Raw genomic sequence first — 22,184 nt, 5'->3', positions numbered from 1 at the left:
TTCACAGGCGAATTCTATCAAACATTTAGAGAAGAGCTAACACCCATCCTTCTCAAACTCTTCCAAACAATATCAGAGGAAGGAACACTCCCAAACTCATTCTACGAGGCCACCATCACCTTGATACCAAAACCAGGCAAGGATGTCACAAAGAAAGAAAACTACAGGCCAATATCACTGATGAACATAGATGCAAAAATCCTCAACAAAATACTAGCAAACAGAATCCAACAGCACATTAAAAGGATCATACACCATGATCAAGTGGGGTTTATTCCAGGAATGCAAGGATTCTTCAATATACGTAAATCAATCAATGTGATACACCATATTAACAAGTTGAAGGAGAAAAACCATATGATCATCTCAATAGATGCAGAGAAAGCTTTCGACAACATTCAACACCCATTTATGATAAAAACCCTGCAGAAAGTAGGCATAGAGGGAACTTTCCTCAACATAATAAAGGCCATATATGACAAACCCACAGCCAACATTGTCCTCAATGGTGAAAAACTGAAACCATTTCCACTAAGATCAGGAACAAGACAAGGCTGCCCACTCTCACCACTCTTATTCAACATAGTTTTGGAAGTTTTAGCCACAGCAATCAGAGAAGAAAAGGAAATAAAAGGAATCCAAATTGGAAAAGAAGAAGTAAAGCTGTCACTGTTTGCAGATGACATGATACTATACATAGAGAATCCTAAAGATGCTACCGAAAAACTACTAGAGCTAATCAATGAATTTGGTAAAGTAGCAGGATACAAAATTAATGCACAGAAATCTCTGGCATTCCTGTACACTAATGATGAAAAATCTGAAAATGAAATCAAGAAAACACTCCCATTTACCATTGCAACAAAAAGAATAAAATATCTAGGAATAAACCTACCTAAGGAGACAAAAGACCTGTATGCAGAAAATTATAAGACACTGATGAAAGAAATTAAAGATGATATAAATAGATGGAGAGATATACCATGCTCCTGGATTGGAAGAATCAATATTGTGAAAATGACTCTACTACCCAAAGCAATCTACAGATTCAATGCAATCCCTATCAAACTACCACTGGCATTTTTCACAGAAGTAGAACAAAAAATTTCAAAATTTGTTTGGAAAAACAAAAGACCCCGAATAGCCAAAGCAATCTTGAGAACGAAAAACGGAGCTGGAGGAATCAGGCTGCCTGACTTCAGACTATACTACAAAGCTACAGTAATTAAGACAGTGTGGTACTGGCATAAAAGCAGAAAGATAGATCAGTGGATCAGGATAGAAAGCCCAGAGATAAACCCACGCACATATGGCCAACTTATCTTTGATAAAGGAGGCAGGAATGTACAGTGGAGAAAGGACAGCCTCTTCAATAAGTGGTGCTGGGAAAACTGGACAGGGACATGTAAAAGTATGAGATTAGATCATTCCCTAACACCATACACAAAAATAAGCTCAAAATGGATTAAAGACCTAAAGGTAAGGCCAGAAACTATCAAACTCTTAGAGGAAAACATAGGTAGAACACTCTATGACATAAATCACAGCAAGATCCTTTTGGACCCACCTCCTAGAGAAATGGAAATAAAAACAAAGATAAACAAATGGGACCTAATGAAACTTCAAAGTTTTTGCACAGCAAAGGAAACCATAAACAAGACCAAAAGACAACCCTCAGAATGGGAGAAAATATTTGCAAATGAAGCAACTGACAAAGGATTAATCTCCAAAATTTATAAACAGCTCATGCAGCTCAATAGCAAAAAAACAAACAACCCAATCCAAAAATGGGCAGAAGACTTAAATAGGCATTTCTCCAAAGAAGATATACAGACTGCCAACAAACACATGAAAGAATGCTCAACATCATTAATCATTAGAGAAATGCAAATCAAAACTACAATGAGATATCATCTCACACCAGTCAGAATGGCCATCATCAAGAAATCTAGAAACAATAAATGCTGGAGAGGGTGTGGAGAAAAGGGAACACTCTTGCACTGCTGGTGGGAATGTGAATTGGTACAGCCACTATGGAGAACAGTATGGAGGTTCCTTAAAAAACTAAAAATAGAACTACCATATGACCCAGCAATCCCACTACTAGGCATATACCCTGAGAAAACCATAATTCAAAAAGAGACATGTACCAAAATGTTCATTGCAGCTCTATTCACAATAGCCCGGAGCTGGAAACAACCTAAGTGTCCATCATCGGATGAATGGATAAAGAAGATGTGGCACATATATACAATGGAATATTACTCAGCCATAAAAAGAAACGAAACTGAGCTATTTGTAATGAGGTGGATAGACCTAGAGTCTGTCATACAGAGTGAAGTAAGTCAGAAAGAGAAAGACAAATACCGTATGCTAACACATATATATGGAATTAAAAAAAAAAAAAAATCATGAAGAACCTAGGGGTAAAACGGGAATAAAGACACAGACCTACTTGAGAATGGACTTGAGGATATGGGGAAGGGTAAGGGTAAGCTGTGACAAAGGGAAAGAGAGGCATGGACATATATACACTACCAAACGTAAGGTAGATAGATAGTGGGAAGCAGCCGCAGAGCACAGGGAGATCAGCTCGGTGCTTTGTGACCGCCTGGAGGGGTGGGATGGGGAGGGTGGGAGGGAGGGAGATGCATGAGGGAGGGGATGTGGGAACAGATGTATATGTATGACTGATTCACTTTGTTATAAAGCAGAAACTAATAAAAAAAAAAAAAAAGAAAAAAAAAATTAATACTGTAACTTACATGACAGTAATTGATACTCAATAGAAAGGTGATACATAAGAGTAATTAATACTCTTTAGTATGTTGACTGTCATTGATATTACCTCTATTTAATAGGTTTCCTTTATAATTTTATTTTATTTATTTATTTATTTATTTATTTATTTATTTTTGTGGTATGTGGGCCTCTCACTGTTGTGGCCTCTCCCGTTGCGGAGCACAGGCTCCGGACGCGCAGGCTCAGCGGCCATGGCTCACGGGCCCAGTCGTTCCGCGGCATGTGGGATCCTCCCGGACCGGGGCATGAACCCGTGTCCCCTGCATCGGCAGGCGGACTCTCAACCACTGCGCCACCAGGGAAGCCCCTATAATTTTATTTATTTATTTATTTATTTTTGCGGTACGCGGGCCTCTCACTGTTGTGGCCTCTCCCGTTGCAGAGCACAGGCTCCGGAAGTGCAGGCTCAGTGGCCATGGTTCACGGGCCTATCCACTCCGCGGCATGTGGGATCCTCCCAGACCGGGGCACGAGCCCGTGTCCCCTGCGTCGGCAGGTGGACTCTCAACCACTGTGCCACCAGGGAAGCCCTTATTTTTAATGAAAATAAAATATAGGGCTGTTTAATATTTCCTCCCAATTCTGATCTCCCTAACACTTTTTCCCTATAAGATTCTTAATATATCAGTCTGCTTTCTCTTTACATGTAGATTTTCAAGAACTGTTGTAATTAGTATCGGATTCTGTAAATGAAAATTACGTACACAATTGCAGTATCTGTCCCAAGATATTGCAAAAGATACAAACTCCGCCGCAACACTCACTTCCAATATCTGAATCAGTGATTTTCAAGTTGTGTTTCATGACTCAGTGGTAGATTATAAAATCAATTTAGTGCGTCACAACTATCATTTTAAAAAAAGAAATAGAATTAGTATGAATAAAAAGAATTTCAGAGTTCATCACTCATTGTCTTAGTTCGGGCCACTATACCAAACTACCATAAAATGATTGGCAAAAACAACATTTCTCATGGTTCTGGAGGCTGGGAAATTCAAGATCAAGATGCCAGCAGATTCAGTGTCTGGTGAAGGCTGTCTTCGTAACTTGCAGACAGCTACCTTTTCACTGTGTCATCACACGTTGGAGAAAGTGATCAAGCATGCACAAGCAAGCAAGCTAGCTCTCTGGTCTCTTCTCATAAGGGTGCTAATCCCATCATGAGGACTCCACATCCTGTAAACCTAAATACCTCCCAATGGCCATACCTCCAGTTACCATCACATTGGGGGTTAGGGTTTCAACCTAAGAATTTTGGAGGCACACAAACATGCAGTCCATAACACACATAATATGAGTAAGGTTTATTTCATGGGACTTATATTTCAGTTTTATGCTTATGTATAAAAATATATATGTAAGTACATTTGAGTTATAATGTAAATTATATTTCTTATTTTGGTTGTCAAAAAGCTTGAGAAATGCTGACCTAAATGCAGTTAGATCACTATGCTGTATCAACATAGTTGGTACATAATACTAATTCTTGATGTTATTTTTCAGAATAAGGAATCTAAAGAAGAGCAAGTGTAAGTATTAGTTTATTTAATTTTTGAATCTGTCTTAGTACTGTCCAAGGGTTCTTTGCCAGAATGACACAGCCTTGCTTTAGAACGTGTTCTCACTAAGAGAAGAATAGACAGTTTTTTTGTCTCAATAAGTTGTCAGGTTTTTTTTACTGAAAGTGACAGAAAGTTAAATTATCATTTATTTTGGGAGAATAGAATCTCTTACCATTTTCCTATCAATGTATGGCTACTCAAGAGTCATCCAATGCTAACTGCTTTCTTCAAGGACTAAACTGGTTCCAGCATAAAATCCAGCATAAAATTAAAAAATATAGTCTAAATTGTAGTTAGCCAAATATAGACTAAGTTAAACTTAACCTTAAAGGCAGATTATTGTTTGTCCCAGTGACCCCTTTTATAAAAGAGTTTGGTTTGTTTAATTAACCTGAGATGTTTTTATTATTTTTTTAACCCCAGTTGTTAACGGTGAATTTTGAACCTTTACTGGAAACCTTTTAATGTTTAAAGAACATTGAGAGCTATATTCTACAACCATATGATTAATGACAGTGTAGTAGAGGAAGGAAGTGGGGGAGACATTCCATAAAGAGATCATTTTACCCACCAAAAAGTTGTTAACTGAAAATTAGTTACTTTAGAGAACTCTCTGTGAGGACATAATTAAGATAACTTAAAAATGGTAACAAGAACATATTTTGGTAACTTTAAAGCCATCAATTTTAGTTGATATTTTCTCATTGATTAATGGACATGATCCACTCGGTAAGTTAATAGTTCATCATCCAAGATGGGTTTTCACTTTCTTTGTCAACAAGTTGAGCCACTAATGCAATAGGGCTTTTTTGGGGTTTTTCTTTTGCGGTACATGGGCCTCTCACTGTTGTGGCCTCTCCCGTTGCGGAGCACAGGCTCCGGACGCACAGGCTCAGCGGGCATGGCTCATGGGCCCAGCCGCTCTGCAGCATGTGGGATCTTCCCAGACCGGGGCACGAACCCATGTCCCCTGCATCAGCAGGCGGACTCTCAACCACTGCGCCACCAGGCAAGCCCCCCCTTTTTTTTTATAAAGCAGCTTATTAGTTATCCATTTTATACATATTAGTGTATCTATGTCAACCCCAATCTCCCAATTCATCCCACCACCACCACCCCTGCCACTTTCCCCCCTTGATGTCCATACGTTAGTTCTCTGCATCTGTGTCTCAATTTCTGCCCTGCAAACGGGTTCATCTGTACCATTTTTCTAGGTTCCACGTATATGCGTTCATACATGATATTTGTTTTTCTGACTTACTTCACTCTGTATGACAGTCTCTAGGTCTATCCACGTCTCTACAAATGATCCAATTTCGTTCCTTTTTTATGGCTGAGTAATATCCCATTGTATATATGTACCACATCTTCTTTATTCATTCATCTGTCAATGGGCATTTAGGTTGCTTCCATATCCTGGCTATTGTAAATAGTGCTGCAGTGAACATTGGGGTGCTTGTGTCTTTTTGAATTATGGTTTTATCTGGGTGTATGCCCAGTAGTGGGATTGCTGGGTCATATGGTAATTCTATTTCTGGTTTTTTAAGGAACCTCCATATTGTTCTCCATAGTGGCTGTATCAATTTACATTCCCACCAACAGTGCAAGAGGGTTCCCTTTTCTCCACAACCTCTCCAGCATTTGTTGTTTGTAGATTTTCTGATGATGCCCATTCTAACTGGTGTGAGGTGATACCTCATTGTAGTTTTGATTTGCACTTCTCTAATAATTAGTGATGTTGAGCTTTTCATGTGCTTCCTGGCCATCTGTATGTCTTCTTTGGAGAAATGTCTATTTAGGTCTCCTGCCCATTTTTGTATTGGGTTGTTTGTTTTTTTAATATTGAGCTGCATGAGCTGTTTATATATTTTGGAGATTAATCCTTTGTCCGTTGATTCGTTTGCAACTGTTTTATCCCATTCTGAGGGTTGCCTTTTCGTCTTGTTTGTAGTTTCCTTTGCTGTGCAAAATCTTTTAAGTTTCATTAGGTCCCATTGGTTTAGTTTTGGTTATATTTCCATTACACTAGGAGGTGGATCAAAAAAGATCTTGCTGTGATTTATGTCAAAGAGTGTTCTTCCTACATTTTCCTCTAAGAGTTTTATAGTGTCCGGTCTTACATTAGGTCTCTAATCCATTTTGAGTTTATTTTTGTGTATGGTGTTAGGGAGTGTTCTAATTTCATTCTTTTACATGTAGCTGCCCAGTTTTCCCAGCACCACTTATTGAGGAGACTGTCTTTTCTCCATTGTATATCCTTGCCTCCTTTGTCATAGATTAGTTGACCATAGGTGCATGGGTTTATCTCTGGGCTTTCTATCCTATTCCATTGATCTATATTTCTGGTTTTGTGCCAGTACTGTATTGCCTTGATTACTGTAGTTTTGTAGTATAGTCTGAAATTTGGGAGCCTGATTCCTCCAGCTCCATTTTTTTCCCTCAAGACTGCTTTGGCTATTCGGGGTCTTTTGTGTCTCCATACAACTTTTAAGATTTTTTTGTTCTAGTTCTGTGAAAAATGCCACTGGGAGATTGATAGGGAGTGCATTGAATCTGTAGATTGCTTTGGGTAGTATAGTCATTTTCACAATGTTGATTCTTCCAACAAGTCGAAGAACATGGTATATATCTCCATCTGTTTGTATCATCTTTAATTTTGTTCATCAGTGTCTTACAGTGTTTTGCATACAGGTCTTTTGTCTCCCTAGGTAGGTTTATTCCTAGGTATTTTATTCTTTTTTTTTTTTTTTTTTTTTTTTTTTTTTTTTTTTTTTTTGCGTTATGTGGGCCTCTCACTGTTGTGGCCTCTCCCGTTGCGGAGCACAGGCTCCGGACGCACAGGCCCAGCGGCCATGGCTCACGGGCCCAGCCGCTCCGCGGCACGTGGGATCTTCCCAGACCGGGGCACGAACCCATGTCCCCTGCATCGGCAGGCGGACTCTCAACCACTGCGCCACCAGGGAAGCCCTATTTTATTCTTTTTGTTGCAATGGTAAATGGGAGTGTTTCCTTAATTTCTCTTTCAGGTTTTTCATCATTAGTGTATAGGAATGCGAGAGATTTCTGTGCATAAATTTTGTATCCTGCAACTTTTCCAAATTCATTGATTAGCTCTAGTAGTTTTCTGGTGCCATCTTTAGGATTCTTTATGTATAGTATCATGTCATCTGCAAACAGTGACAGTTTTACTTCTTTTCAAATTTGTAATCCTTTTATTTCTTTTTCTTCTCTGATTGACGTGGCTAGGACTTCCAAAACTATGTTGAATAATAGTGGTAAGAGTAGACATCCTTGTCTTATTCCTGATCTTAGAGGAAATACTTTCCGTTTTTCACCATTGAGAATGATGTTTGCTCTGGGTTTGTCATATATGGCCTTTATTATGTTGAGGTAGGTTCCCTCTATGCCGACTTTCTGGAGAGTTTTTATCACAAATGGGTGGTGAATTTTGTCAAAAGCTTTTTCTGCATCTATTGAGATGATCATATGGTTTTTCTTCTTCAATTTGTTAATATGGTGTATCATATTAATTGATTTGCTTATATTGAAGAATCCTTGCATCCCTGCGATAAATCCCACTTGATCATGGTGTATGATCCTTTTAATGTGTTGTTGGATTCTGTTTGCTAGTATTTTGTTGAGGATTTTCGCATCTATATTCATCAGTGATATTGGTCTGTGATTTTCTTTTTTTGTAGTATCTTTGTCTGGTTTTGGTATCAGGGTGATGGTGGCCTCACAGAATGAGTTTGGGAGTGTTCCTTCCTGTGCAATTTTTTGGAAGAGTTTGAGAAGGATGGGTGTTAGCTCTTCTCTAAATGTTTGATAGAATTCACGTGTGAAGCCATCTGGTCCTGGACTTCTGTTTTTTGGAAGATTTTTTTTTTTTTTTTTTTTTTTTTTTTGTGGTACACGGGCCTCTCACTGTTGTGGCCTCTCCCATTGCGGAGCACAGCCTCCGGACACGCAGGCTCAGCAGCCAGGGCTCACAGGCCCAGCCACTCTGCGGCATGTGGGATCTTCCCGGACTGGGGCACAAACCCATGTCCCCTGCATCGGTAGGCGGACTCCTAACCACTGCGCCACCAGAGAAGCCCCTTTTGGAAGATTTTTAATCACAGTTTCAATTTCATTCCTTGTGATTGGTCTGTTCATATTTTCTATTTCTTCCTGGTTTTGTCTTGGAAGGTTATACCTTTCTAAGAATTTGTCCATTACTTCCAGGTTGTCCATTTTATTGGCATAGGTTGCTTATAGTTGTCTCTTAGGATGCTTTGTATTTCTGCCATGTCTGTTGTAACTTCTCCTTTTTCATTTCTAATTTTATTGAATTGAGTCCACTCCCTCTTTTTCTTGATCAGTCTGTCTAATAGTTTATCAATTTTATCATCTCGAAGAACCAGCTTTTAGTTTTATTGATCTTTGCTATTGTTTCTTTGTTTCTATTTCATTTATTTCTGCTCTGATCTTTATGATTTATTTCTTTCTGCTAACTTTGGGTTTTCTTTGTTCTTCTTTCTCTCTTTCCTTTAGGTGTAAGGTTAGGTTGTTTATTTGAGATTTTTCTTGTTTCTTGAAGTAGGCTTGTATAGCTATAACCTTCCCTCTTAGAACTGCTTTTGCTGCATCCTATACGTTTTGGATCATCCTGTTTTCATTGTCACTTTCTGTAGGTATTTTTTTATTTCCTCTTTGATTTCTTCAGTGATCTCTTGGTTATTTAGTAATGTATTGTTTAGCCTCCATGTGTTTGTGTTTTTTACATTTTTTTGCCTGTAATTGATTTATAATCTCATAGCATTGTGGTCATAAAAGATACTTCATATGATTTCAATTTTCTTAAATTTACTGAGGCTTGATTTGGGACCCAAGATGTGATCATCCAGGAGAATGTTCCATGCGCACTTGAGAAGAAATTAATCTGCTGTTTTTGGGTGGCATGTCCTATAAATATCAATTAAATCTATCTGGTCTATTGTGTCATTTTAAGCTTGTGTTTCCCTGTTAATTTTCTGTTTGGATGATCTGTCCATTGGTGTAAGTGACGTGTTAAAGTCACCCACTATTATTGTGTTACTGTTGATTTCTTATTTTATACCTGTTAGCAGTTGATTTATGTATTGAGGTGCTCCTATGTTGGGTGCATATATATTTATAATTGTTATATCTTCTTCTTGGATTGATCCCTTGATCATATGTAGTGTCCTTCCGTGTCTCTTGTAACATTCTTTATTTTAAAGTCTATTTTATCTGATACGAATATTGCTACTCCAGCTTTTTAAAAATTTCCATTTGCATGCAATATCTTTTTCCATCCCCTCACTTTTAGTCTGTATGTGTCCCTAGGTCTGAAGTGGGTCTCTTGTAGACAGCATATATATGGGTCTTGTTTTTGTATCCATTCAGTGAGCCTGTGTCTTTTTGTTGGAGCATTTATTCCATTTACATTTAAGTTAATTATCGATATGTATGTTCCTATTACCATTTTCTTAATTGTTTTGGGTTTTTTTGTATAGGTCCTTTTCTTCTCTTGTGTTTCCCACTTAGAGAAGTTCCTTTAGCATTTGTTGTAGAGCTGGTTTGGTGGTGCTGAATTCTCTTAGCTTTTGCTTGTCTGTGAAGCTTTTGATTTCTCTGTCAAATCTGAATGAGATCCTTGCTGGCTAGAGTAATCTTCATTGTGGGTTCTTCCCTTTCATCACTTTAAATATATCATGCTGCTGCCTTCTGGCTTGTAGAGTTTCTGCTGAGAAATCAGCTGTTAACCTTATGGGAGTTCCCTTGTATGTTATTTGTCATTTTTCCCTTGCTGCTTTCAATAATTTTTCTTTGTCTTTAATTTTTGCCAATTTGAGTACTGTGTGTCTCGGCATGTTTCTCCTTGGGTTTATCCTGTATGGGATTCTATGCACTTCCTGCACTTGTGGCTATTTCCTTTTCCATGTTAGGGGAGTTTTTGACTATAATCTCTTCAAATATTTTCTTGGGTCCTTTCTCTCTCTCTGCTCCATCTGGGACCTCTATAATGCGAATGTTGTTGTGTTTAATGTTGTCCCAGAGGTCTCTCAAGCTGTCTTCATTTCTTTTCATTCTTTTTTCTTTACTCTTTTCCACAGCAGTGAATTCTACCATTCTGTCTTCCAGGTCACTTATTCGTTCTTCTGCCCCAGTTATTCTGCTATTGATTTCTTCTAGTGTAGTTTTCATTTCAGTTATTGTATTGTTCATCTGTGTTTGTTTGTTCTTTAATTCTTCTATATCTTTGTTAAACATTTCTTGCATCTTCTCGATGTTTGCCTCCATTCTTTTTCAGAGGTCCTGGATCATCTTCATTATCATTATTCTGAATTCTTTTTCTGGAAGGTTACCTATCTCCACTTCATTTAGTTTTTCTGGTGTTTTATCTTGTTCCTTCATCTGGTACATAGCCCTCTGCCTTTTCACCTTGTCTGTCTTTCTGTGAATGTGGTTTTTGTTCCACAGGCTTCAGGATTGTAGTTCCTCTTGCTTCTGCTGTCTGCCCTCTCCGATAGTTTTTTGTGTGTTTGTGTTTTTTCATGCTATGTCTAGATACCATAAAAATAAGTTACTAAAGAATGAAACAGTATTATCAGTCATTTTGCTCATTTTGACTTACAGCATAGAGCCAAACCTGGATGATCATCAAATCATGCAGCGAGCTTTGTTTTTAAATGAGAATTTTCAAATACACACAAAAGTAAAGAGAATAACATATCTACATTTGTATGTATACCTATCATCCTGATTCGACAGTTATCACTGTTTTTCCACATTTGCTTCATTTTTCCCTTAACATTTTGTTCTTTTTTGAATGTTTTCAGTCCCAAACATCATATAATTTTACCTCTACATGATTCAGTTTGCATCTCTTTAATAAGAGATGAATATTTTTCTATATTATCACAATGCTATTATCATACTTTAAAAATTTAGAAATAGTCTTTTGGAGCTTTTCAAAACTACAGATTCATATTTTTACAGTGTTGGGGTGTCAGAAAAATATAATTTTTTAACAGCTTTTTAAGCAATATGGAAAACTGATTGGGTTTTGGAACTGTGGTCTACACAAGCAGTTTACTTCATTGAACTTTCCAAAATATTTGAGTCAGTCTAGAATACTTCAGTGATACCTAATGACTGTTTTATAGTGTTTTACAAGTTATTCTATAAGCATTAGATATCATTGTTTTTCTAGGTCTCAGTGGCCTAAAATAAGTACTAATGCATCCTGGAGTTATCTATTTTCTTTCTAATAATAAAATAAAAATAATTTTCTTTCACTTATAAAATTAAGTAATACATATCATGCTGTAAATAAAAGTGCTATTTCTTGTTATTGTTCAATGAGATTAGGAAGGAAATTCATAGCTGCTAAATAGTGGGCCAACTGAAATGATAGTAGCATGCATTTAAATTTTAGACATAGGTATAAAAATGAGTTAATTGCCATTGTACATGTAATATTTTCATTGTTTTCTCAGTGGTTCCTAGTTACTGAAATTTGTTATCACTACAGTTTTTTTTAAAAGTCCTGTTACAAAAGAAACCTCCATTTTAATCTACTTTATATTGCTGTTTGCAGCCCTTTATTTAAATGTACATGGGACCTAAGCACTGAAGTTGATTAAACCAACCTACTTGTCAAGAATGATGTGATGATTAAATAATATAGAAGATGTAGACATGCTTGTCAATATTTCCCAAAGTATTCTTTCTCAAAGTAGCTGATGTTAATAGTTAAAATTTGAAAAGTGAACTCCATGTTCTGATAGTTCTTAAAAACACTGCTATGAACAGAATAGGTATCTCAGTTGAGTGCTACCTGAAATATGCTAAAATTCATTGTGAATCTTCAAAAGAAATACACAGTATGACCACTGTCCAAACTTTCTTTGACTATGAGCCCTTCTGATCTGAGCATCTCATGAGACCAGTACAATATTAATTTGGGAAATAATGGCTTAGATGAAAAGCACTATACAATTATAAAAGATCACATTGATTATGTCACCACTATAGTACAAATATGATAGGTAAGGAAGAGCAGTTGAAGAAAGAACAAGCAAATCTATACTCAATCAGTGGATTTATGAAAGATGATGCAAGTGATGTTCAAGAAGATTCTGCAACTGAAGACAAGTTCTATAGCCTGGATGAACTGCATATTCTGGACATGATAGAGCAGGTAAGCCTGATTTGAGAGGATACAGCCCTGCCTTCCTTCTTCCAGAACAATTGTTAACCATTTTTTCCCCATGACTCTTTGAACAGCATGTTAACCTAGTGATTTATGTTGTGTTTCTGAGGAAAAAAAAAAAACAGGAAAGGAGGGACAGAGGGATGGCTGACATAAAAAAGAACCCTAGGAACTGAAACTTTTCACCTCAGTCCTCAGACCATTTCCTGGTTTTAAGTATTGGGCAGAGTTGATTACAAATGCATTCCTTATAAAGAGTTTTCAAATACCACAAGGAAGAAAAAAATACCCTGGCATAATCCCATTGGATTAAATTTCATGAGAAAAATAGTTTTATAAAGCAAATCTACTTTCATTTTTCAAAAAGTTAAACCTTTTTGTTACCATGAAATATCTACAAAAAATGTTAACGAACAACAATTTTTTGGTTCCTTTCCTGGTGGTAGTCAGTGCTGGGAATGATGTACTTATATATGAAGGTGCATATGAACATGATTTAAGTGCTCAGCAGAGCACTTAATGAGACAAAACATATAGAAAGCTGTTTTTTAAAAAAAAAAAATCACTTGCTTAACCTACCCATGAGAATTCTGTACTGAGGTAATATATGATAACCTGTTCCATGGTTTAAGTATAATAATATATAATATATAGTAATGTTGATATCTAAGGATACAGTTAGTACAAACAATTCCCTGGCTGATAGTACATTAGTATAATTGTCATGCCTTTTTGTCTCCTTTCTAATTAAAATATATACATATATTTTAACTGAAATGACATATTCTAAGCTTTGGATGTCACACTAAAGTTTAAATGTGGGGCCTTTGGTTTTCATCCAACAGCTATAAGAACTCAAAAAATAGAACGAAAGTGTCACACAGCTTTTGAAAAATGTTTATTCATTCATTTATTCAAAAAACACTTAGCACTTACTTTGTGTCAAGAGCTATGCTAAGACATGGTCCCTGTGATCACAGTGTTTATAATCCAGTGGAGAAGTTGAACATTAACCTAAGGTGATAATTACTAAGGTAATAATTAAGTAGTTTAGCAGTTAAGATTGCCTGAGTTTAGAATTCTGGCTCCTTCACTTACTGTGTGACCTTGGGCAAGTTACTCAGTTTTATCATCTCTAAAGTAGTAGTGCCTACCTCATATGGTTCTTATGACAATAAAAGCATTACAAAAAATGCTTTTAAAATCGTAAGCATACAGATAACATTATTCAGTAGTAGCAGCAGTAGACAAGTAACTATGGTATTGTTTAGTGAATGCTGTAATTGGAGAGAGGTAGGTTTATTTAAACTAATCAGAGAAGTGGTATTTGCATTGAAACCTATAATGCATGAGTATGAGTTAGACAGCAACTTAAATCCCCTTTAAATAACAATAATAGTAGTGTTTTTCCTTTAAATTTCTATAATATTAGTGCTTTTTAAAAGAGGAAAATAAAACATGAATATTCCATTTGCTCAATAGGGCTCAACCAACAAGGTAACTACAGAATATGGAGAAACTGAGAAGCAAAAGCTTGCTCGACAACGGCAGCTTTGTAAATTGCACTATCAGTGTGAAGTAAGTATTTTTGCCATTATATCTGAGGCAAGTTAGAGGTACTTCACATGTTCAATTTAATGGTATATATTTTTAAAGAGTCCAGTTTTTTCTTTAAATTTCTGGTGGCTTGAACCGAATTAACTGAAATAATATTTTTCATTGATCAGGATTTCAAAAGACAATTGAAAACAGTGACTTTTCGGTGGCAAGAAAACCAAATGCAGATTAAAAAGAAAGATAAAATCATCTCATCTCTTAACCAACAAGTGGCTTTTGGAATCAATAAGGTGTCCAAGTAAGTGCAAATCTGTTGATAGACGAAAATTCTGGGTTTGCTCCATAATGAACAGTATCCTTTAAAAGATAATCTATGTAGCCACTAGGTGGCATTGTGACTGCACATTAGGAAATGCCAACCACAGGACTGCAATTACTTAAAAACCCACTATATTTTGCCTTGCCAGCTGGATTGAGAAATAAGCAACTGCTCACTCTAAATATCAAGCTTTTCATGTATTGGCTGAATAAGTGTGAAGATAATAGAATTACATGAGAATGATAATTAGCTTTCAGGTCATGACTCTAATTTGTAAAAATGTGACTAATGATTGGCTGTTTCTTTATAGCATATGGTAAGTACATTCTCAAAGACATCACTGACTCACTTTCATACATTTTAACGTTGGTTTCTGAGAGTATTTGTGTCCTAAGCGCAAGAGGTTGGAAACAAATCAAATTCCTGGAGAATCTTTTCACCCCATCAATCTCATTTCTCTTATAACCTCAAGTATTAAAAATGCCTGAGACTAAAATTTCTGATTTAATAAGGAAAAATGAGTATCCTGCTCCATTCTGTTTATACTAACCACTGCCTCAAACCGTTTTGAAGTGAAATAGTAATATAATTTGTGACACATTATTTTAATAAACAGTAATACCACTAAATACCAGTCATCCATGATTCTAATTTGAAATCCACTGCAGTTCCTAGACTGCTAATAGGGAAAATAGACAGATTCTAGGGAATATCTTAGTGTAAGGAGTCCAAGATGTCAATAGTTAAATTGGAGAAATATTAGGCAGAGATTTTGGTCTTAAATTTTCTCCCACATAACATTTCATCCAACCTGAACAGGTTTTTAGGAAGAACAGGATGCCATAGCTCTGGCAGCATGGTATCAGTTGCAAACACTTTCAGGTTTGTGGACCTAAAATAGCTTGGACAAATTAAACTGACTGAAATCACTTAAGAGCCCACACTTCAGGATTCAAAATTTTGTCTTTTAGCCTGAAAGACAATGACCAATCCATAAATATGTTATATAATATCAGAGATCAGAAAAGTAATGCCATCCATGCAGATGACCTGCCTCTCTCCTTTGCTATCTGAGATATCCCTCTTCAACTCTGATACCTTACCCAGACTCCCTTGTATGTGTGAGACTACAAACAGACCACTTTAGGGAATGCATATGTCTTCACACAAGGAACATTCAGTGCTGAACATTCACCAAACTTTTATCAGGTTCCCACAGTATGCAAAGGATTATGTAAGGCACATGTAAAGGATACCAAGACATATCAGACATTAACTGTGAGCTAGTGGAAAGTATAGATTAATATGAGAGGATTAAAATTACATATAACAGAGGGACCTCCAGTTCCACCAAAATATAGTAGCTCTGTTACTTGCAAGTCTTCCTTCTTAACAAATTAAACACCCTGGATAGAACACAACAAACATAGGAAGACTCTGAAAGGTAGAAGAAAGCAGACTGTCTAGAAACCTTGGAACTTGAAAGAATGATGTGACAGTGATTTTTTTTTTTTTCTTTTTTTTTTTTTGCTGTGTTGGGTCTTCGTTTCTGTGCGAGGGCTTTCTCTAGTTGTGGCAAGCGGGGGCCACTCTTCATCATGGTGCGCGGGCCTCTCACTGTCGCGTCCTTCTCTGGTTGCGGAGCACAGGCTCCAGACGCGCAGGCTCAGTAGTTGTGGCTCACGGGCCTAGTTGCTCCGCGGCATGTGGGATCCTCCCAGACCAGGGCTTGAACCCGTGTCCCCTGCATTAGCAGGCAGATTCTCAACCACTGTGCCACCAGGGAAGCCCTGTGACAGTGATTTTTTTTAAATTGCCTCCCATGTATCCTAGACAGGGCACTGCAGAAACCTCCAACATGCAACTGTCAGTAAGCACAGGGTAGGGGGGCACTAAAGTGCCAAGAAAAGTCTGTTCCCTTTAGCCAGAGGATCAGGGAAAGGAAGATATAATAACATGAAACCTTTTGGGCACTACCCACCTACTCCAACCAAACACCACTAGACCCACACCACCCCCTGGACACAGGTACTGCACTCTGACAAAAGATGGCAGAAATCAGATTCCCTTGCTGGGGTAGCAATACTGAGCAGGTAGCTAATCTTCCATTCCTCACCAAGTGGAAGCAAGGGGTGCTCCAGTTTCTCTGCCAGGATAGCATCAATATGGTCCAGCTGCGAGCTAAGCCTCTACCTCTACCTAACATCAACAAGACTTAACAAAGTGATCCAAGGTGGGACTAGTCAATACTAGGTTTTATTCCTGCTCTCATGGGGAGCTGAATCTCCACCCTGGGGTCAGGAGGTACTCCATTTCCCCTGCTTTCCCCAGCTGGTGCCAGAGGCACCCAACAGGGAGCTCCTGCCTCTCTCTACTGTACAGCAGCAAAGCAGTGTGAGTCAGCCCTTCTACACTTCACCTGAAGTAAGAAAAGATCAATACCAGTAGACTATGTATGCATATTGTAATACCTAGTGCAACCACTAAGAAAGCTGCACAAAGAGATATACTCAAAAACACTATAAATAAACTAAGATGGAATCCTAAAAAATGTTCAGGTAACCCACAAGAAAGTAAGAAAAGAGAAACAGAGGAAACAAACAGAAAACAAATAATAAAATGGCAGACTTAAGCCCTAACATATCAATAATTACCTTAAGTATAAATGGTCTAAATATATCAATTAAAAGACAGAGACTGGAAGAATAGATTTTAAAAACAAAACAAAAAAAGTGTGATCCAACAATATGCTGTTTACAGGAAATACATTTCAGTTTCAACAACATAAGTAGGTTGAAAATAAAAGGATGATAAAATATATACCATGTAAACATTAATCAAAAACGAAGGAGTGGCTCTATTAATATCAGATAAAATGGACTTCAGAGCAAAGAAAACTGGAGACAAAGAGGGACATTACATAATGATAAAAGGATCAGTCCCCTGGGAAGACATAAGAACCTAAAGGTGTACATACCAAACAACAGAGCCTCAAAATATATGAAGCAAAATCGGACAGAACTGAAAGAAGAAATAGAAGACCTCTACAACACCATCAAGCAACAGGATCTGATTGATATTTATAGAACATTTCACCAGACAATAACAGAATACATATGCTTTCAAGTACCCACAGGAAATATACCGAGATAAACCATATTCTGGGCCATAAAACAAACCTCAACAAATTTAAAAGAATTGAAATCATGAAAAGCATGTCTCAGATCACAGTGGAAACAAACTAGAAATCACTAACAGAAATATAACAGGAAAATCTGCAAACACGTGGAAACTACACAATATACTTCTAATTAATTCATGAGTCAAAGAAGAGGTCTCAAGGGAAATAAAAAATATGTTGAATTGAATTAACATGAAAATACAATATGTCAAAGTTTGTGGGACACAGCTAAAGCAGTTCTGAGATTTATAGCACTAAATGTACACATTAGAAAAGGGGAGAAGTCTCAAATGTATAATACAATACAAGCTCCCACCTCAAGAACCCAGAAGAAGAAAAGCAGAATGACCCAAAACAAGCAGAAGGATGGAAATAATAAAGATTGGAAATATTGAAATTGGAAACAGAAAAAGCAGTAGAGAAAATCCATGAAACAAAGAGCTGTTTCTTTGAAAATATCCATGCAACTGACAAACCTCTAGCAAACCTGACAAAAAAAGAGAAGACACAAGTTACCACCCTCAGGAATGAAATGGTGATATCACTACAGACCGTGCCAACATCAGAGAATTGTGCTGAGTGAAAAAAACCAATCCCCAAAGCTTATACACTATATTATTCCATTTCTGTAACATTCTTGAAATGACAAAATTTCAAATAGTTCAAAAATGACAAAGTGATAAAAATGAAAAATAGATTAGATTAGTGGTCCCAAGGTTTTAAGGAGGAGATGGAAGAGGGAGGGAAGTGGCTGTGGCTATAAAAGGGCAAAATAAGGGGTCCTTGTGGTGATAAAATTGTTCACTATCTTTAACTGTATCACTGACAACATCCTGGGTTATTATACTGTCGTTTTGCAAGATGTTGCATTGGGGGAATGTGGATAAAGGGTACATGGGATCTGTCTGTATCATTTCTTACACCTGCATGTGAATCTGTGTTTATCTGAAAAAGCTTAACTTTTTGAAAAAGTGCATATAAATAACTGTCAAATGGAGCTGTATTTAATAGGGATATTGTGGGGTAAAAAGAGTAGTTTTGATGTTGAGATAAGGAAGAACTTCATTGAAGACATAGTGTTGTACCTAAGCTAGGTAGTACATAGGGTGAGATGGGAGAAAAGGCAGAGGGCATTCAGACCAGAGAGGAAAGCATGAATGTTGCGTGTATTCTCATATAAGCTTTTGAGCCTTTCTCTGTTTAATTCACCTGGTCATGTCCCAAGAGCATGTGATAAAAATATAAATATTCTTTCATTGTAAAATGTTGATTTCTTTCATCTTAGAACATCTTGTTTATTTGGAAGCAAAAACATCTTTTTTGGCCTAATTCAATGCCAATACTACAGTAAATGTTTGGTCAATATATTGATGATAATTGCAGTGTTAATAAAGAAGACATACAAAAATGACATATTTTGCACAAATTACAATACTTAATAAATGTTAAGAAACTGCTGTCCATAAAATTTATATAGTAAACTTCATAGCCAGCCAGAGTAAGCTTGAGAACTTTAGACATTTTAGAGAACAAAATCTAATCCCACCCTGTCATGGTTTTCATGAGAAAAATAGGACTAACTGGTTATGACTACCTGAACATATATAGCTGGTTCATATATGAGCAGGATGGTATGCCTACCTTATCCTCTATTACTTAAGAATCCAAGTCTTCTGAATTCCCGATCAGCTTTGTCAGTTCTTATCGCCCACTCTAAACTAGAGCTGGGTAAAATAATGAAGTACATGGGAAAGAAAGATGTCAGTCTTAGAAATCTTACAACTTACTTTTCAATTCTCTCTACATACTCCTGTAGAGTATACAGAAACAAAGCTTGTATTTCTTATTCTTTACTCAAGAACATGATCTCTTTTGTATCTAAAGAGACCTGTTTTCTTTTCATTGCATTTATCAGTCCAATACAACATTCATTGTAAGTCTCTACAGCTTCCAAGAAGCTTAAACGTAAGTAGGTGGTCTCTGAAATCTAGTGGTGAGCAGTCCAGCCAACATGTAACGTTACTGTTTTAAGGCTTTATCATTCCATAGTTTATATAAACCAAAACTCGTGTGTATCCCAAGTGTCTGAACATATCAGAGACTTAAAGAGAAATGTGCTTTTGCTATAAATCTCTTCATATTGAAGCAGATTAACAGGTGGTAAAGAAAAATGCAGCACAAGGGAGGAACATCAAAAATGGTATGTGAATATATGTCAACCCCAAAAGTATTACTTTGCATTTCTTTTAATAGTTTTTGGCATGTCGGTTATTAAGCTAATCATGGGTTACATTTTCTGATGTATACAAAATTTTTACCCAATCTTCTGTTGATTAGGTCATGTGAGTGACTCCCCTGTTATAATTTATAGTTTTTTTGGGTTTTTTTAAATAAATAAATAAATAAATTTATTTATTTATTTATTCATTTTTGGGTGTGTTGTGTCTTCGTTTCTGTGCGAGGGCTTTCTCTAGTTGTGGCAAGCAGGGGCCACTCACTGTCGTGGCCTCTCTTGTTGCGGAGCACAGGTTCCAGACGCGCAGGCTCAGTAGTTGTGGCTCACGGGCCTAGTTGCTCTGCGGCATGTGGGATCTTCCCAGACCAGGGCTAGAACCCGTGTCCCCTGCATTGGCAGGCAGATTCTCAACCACTGCACCACCAGGGAAGCCCCATAATGTATAGTTTTAATTAAAATTCTTATTTGTACACATCCTCATTGCTTCTGTATTTAAGATCTGATTTCTTTCAGAACTTAAGTCTTTAATAGTTTGCATGACTTGATATACTATCTCTTTAAGGAATTTGAAGTTCTCAATCCCACCATAGGCCTAGAACATCACAAGATGCCATCTCTGTTTTCTAGTGAGTAAACTAAAGAATAAAGAGCTAAAGTCATTTTTCTGAGTCATTGAGCTGGGGATATGATATAACTCTTCAGTTTGGCTTTCTAATTTTCAGGGTTAGAACTTAGTTCTTTCTTTGTAAAGTCAGTAAATCGGACATCAGATGTAAGAAAGATAAATCTTAGAAGAATAAGGTAGAGGAGTCCAGTTATTTTCAGGCTCAAGATTTATGGCCCCAAATGGATATACTTAGTCCCTCCTCAGCTACAAGTAGGGCTGTTCTGACTGTTAATGATAAATAAATTCTAACATTTTATGGCATTCTTTCTTCTTTTCTTAGATTACAGCGTCAGAGCCATGCTAAAGATAATGAAATCAAGAACCTTAAAGAGCAACTTTCTATGAAAAGGTAACAAACAGCTTTGGTTGAGTGCACCCTCTCTGAAACTGTGGATTACACTCAGCATATTCTGGCTAAGGTAGCCATATAACTTGTCATCCAAACTAGGGCACTTTTGAGCATGATACTGAGAAGTATTAATAATTACACTGGGACAACAGATAAAAGCTGGAAGTGTCCTAGGCAAATAGGGAGGAATGTTCACCTTGCCTCTGGCCCTGGAAAACTGCTGAGAGTGATTAAATCAACAAAGTTGTGGTGCCACAACAAACTACTGTCAGGAACTAGGGCTTATGAATTCTTTTTTCTTTACTGTAATCAATACTACTAAGTGTGACTGCTTTATGAAACTGGGTAAGTTTTGTTCTGATTTACATATTTTTTATAATAGCTGTTTTGAGATCTAATTCACATAGAATAAAATTCACCCTGTTAAAGCATACTATTCTTTGGTTTGTAGTATATGTTCAGAGGTGTACGACCATCATCACTATCTAATTCCAGAACATTTTTTTCACCCTAAAAAGAAACCCTGGGTCCATTAGAAGTCACTCCCCATTCTCTTGTCCCCCAGCTTCTGGGAACCACTAGTCTATTTTTTTGTCTCTGTGGATTTACTTATTCTGGACATGTCATATAAAAGGAATCATATAATAATATGTGGCCTCTTTTGATTAACTTCTTTCACTTAACATAATGTTTTCAAGGTTCATCATGTTTTAGCATGTATTTGTCCATAAAAAGCACCTTCCTTTTTATGGACAAGTAATATTCCATTGTATGGATATACCACACTTTGCTTACCTTTTCCTCAGTTGATGGACATTTGGTTTGTGTCCATTTTTTAGCTGTTATGAATAAGGCTGGTATGAATATTTGTCTACAAATTTTTGTGTGGACATATGTTTTCAATTCTCTTGGGTATATACCTAAGAGTAGAATTGCTGAGACATGCAGTAAACTCTGTTTAACTTTTGGAGGAACTGCCAAACTGTTTTCCAAGTGACTGCACCATTTTATAATCCCAGCAGGAATGGATGAGTGTTCCAATTCTCCACATTCTCACCAAGACTTATTATTTTATCTGTCTTTATTTCACCCATTGTAGTGTTTGTAAAGTGGTATGTCTTTTTGGTTTTGATTTGCATTTTCCTAATAATTAATTATGTTGAGTATCTTTTCATGTGCTTCTTGGCTATTTGTGTATCTACTTGGAGAAATGTCCATTTACTTCCTTTGACTATTTTTAATATTGGGTTGTTTCTCTTTTAACTATTGAGCTTTAAGAGTTTTTTGTATATT

General features: G+C 36.9%; 1 protein-coding gene across 2 annotated transcripts in view; it reads left to right on the top strand.

Annotated features, from left to right (window-relative positions):
* Positions 1 to 22,184, top strand: part of DZIP3 (DAZ interacting zinc finger protein 3) — a gene marked incomplete at its 3' end in the record, with an annotated part of 115,101 nt that overhangs the window by 71,703 nt on the left and 21,214 nt on the right. Inside the window, exons 17-22 of one of the 2 annotated variants that reach the window (XM_079705531.1) lie at positions 3,779 to 3,829; positions 4,306 to 4,331; positions 12,405 to 12,570; positions 14,065 to 14,160; positions 14,310 to 14,437; positions 20,823 to 20,891. In XM_079705531.1, coding sequence (XP_079561657.1) covers positions 3,779 to 3,829; positions 4,306 to 4,331; positions 12,405 to 12,570; positions 14,065 to 14,160; positions 14,310 to 14,437; positions 20,823 to 20,891 — 536 coding nt within the window. The remainder of the gene's footprint in view (positions 1 to 3,778; positions 3,830 to 4,305; positions 4,332 to 12,404; positions 12,571 to 14,064; positions 14,161 to 14,309; positions 14,438 to 20,822; positions 20,892 to 22,184) is intronic. The other variant, XM_079705532.1, reaches the window with a different exon arrangement.

Source organism: Hyperoodon ampullatus (genome assembly GCF_949752795.1).
Source record: "Hyperoodon ampullatus genome assembly, chromosome: 5".
Classification (NCBI taxonomy): Eukaryota; Metazoa; Chordata; class Mammalia; order Artiodactyla; family Ziphiidae; genus Hyperoodon; species Hyperoodon ampullatus.
This window is presented reverse-complemented; position numbering and strand designations above follow the sequence as displayed.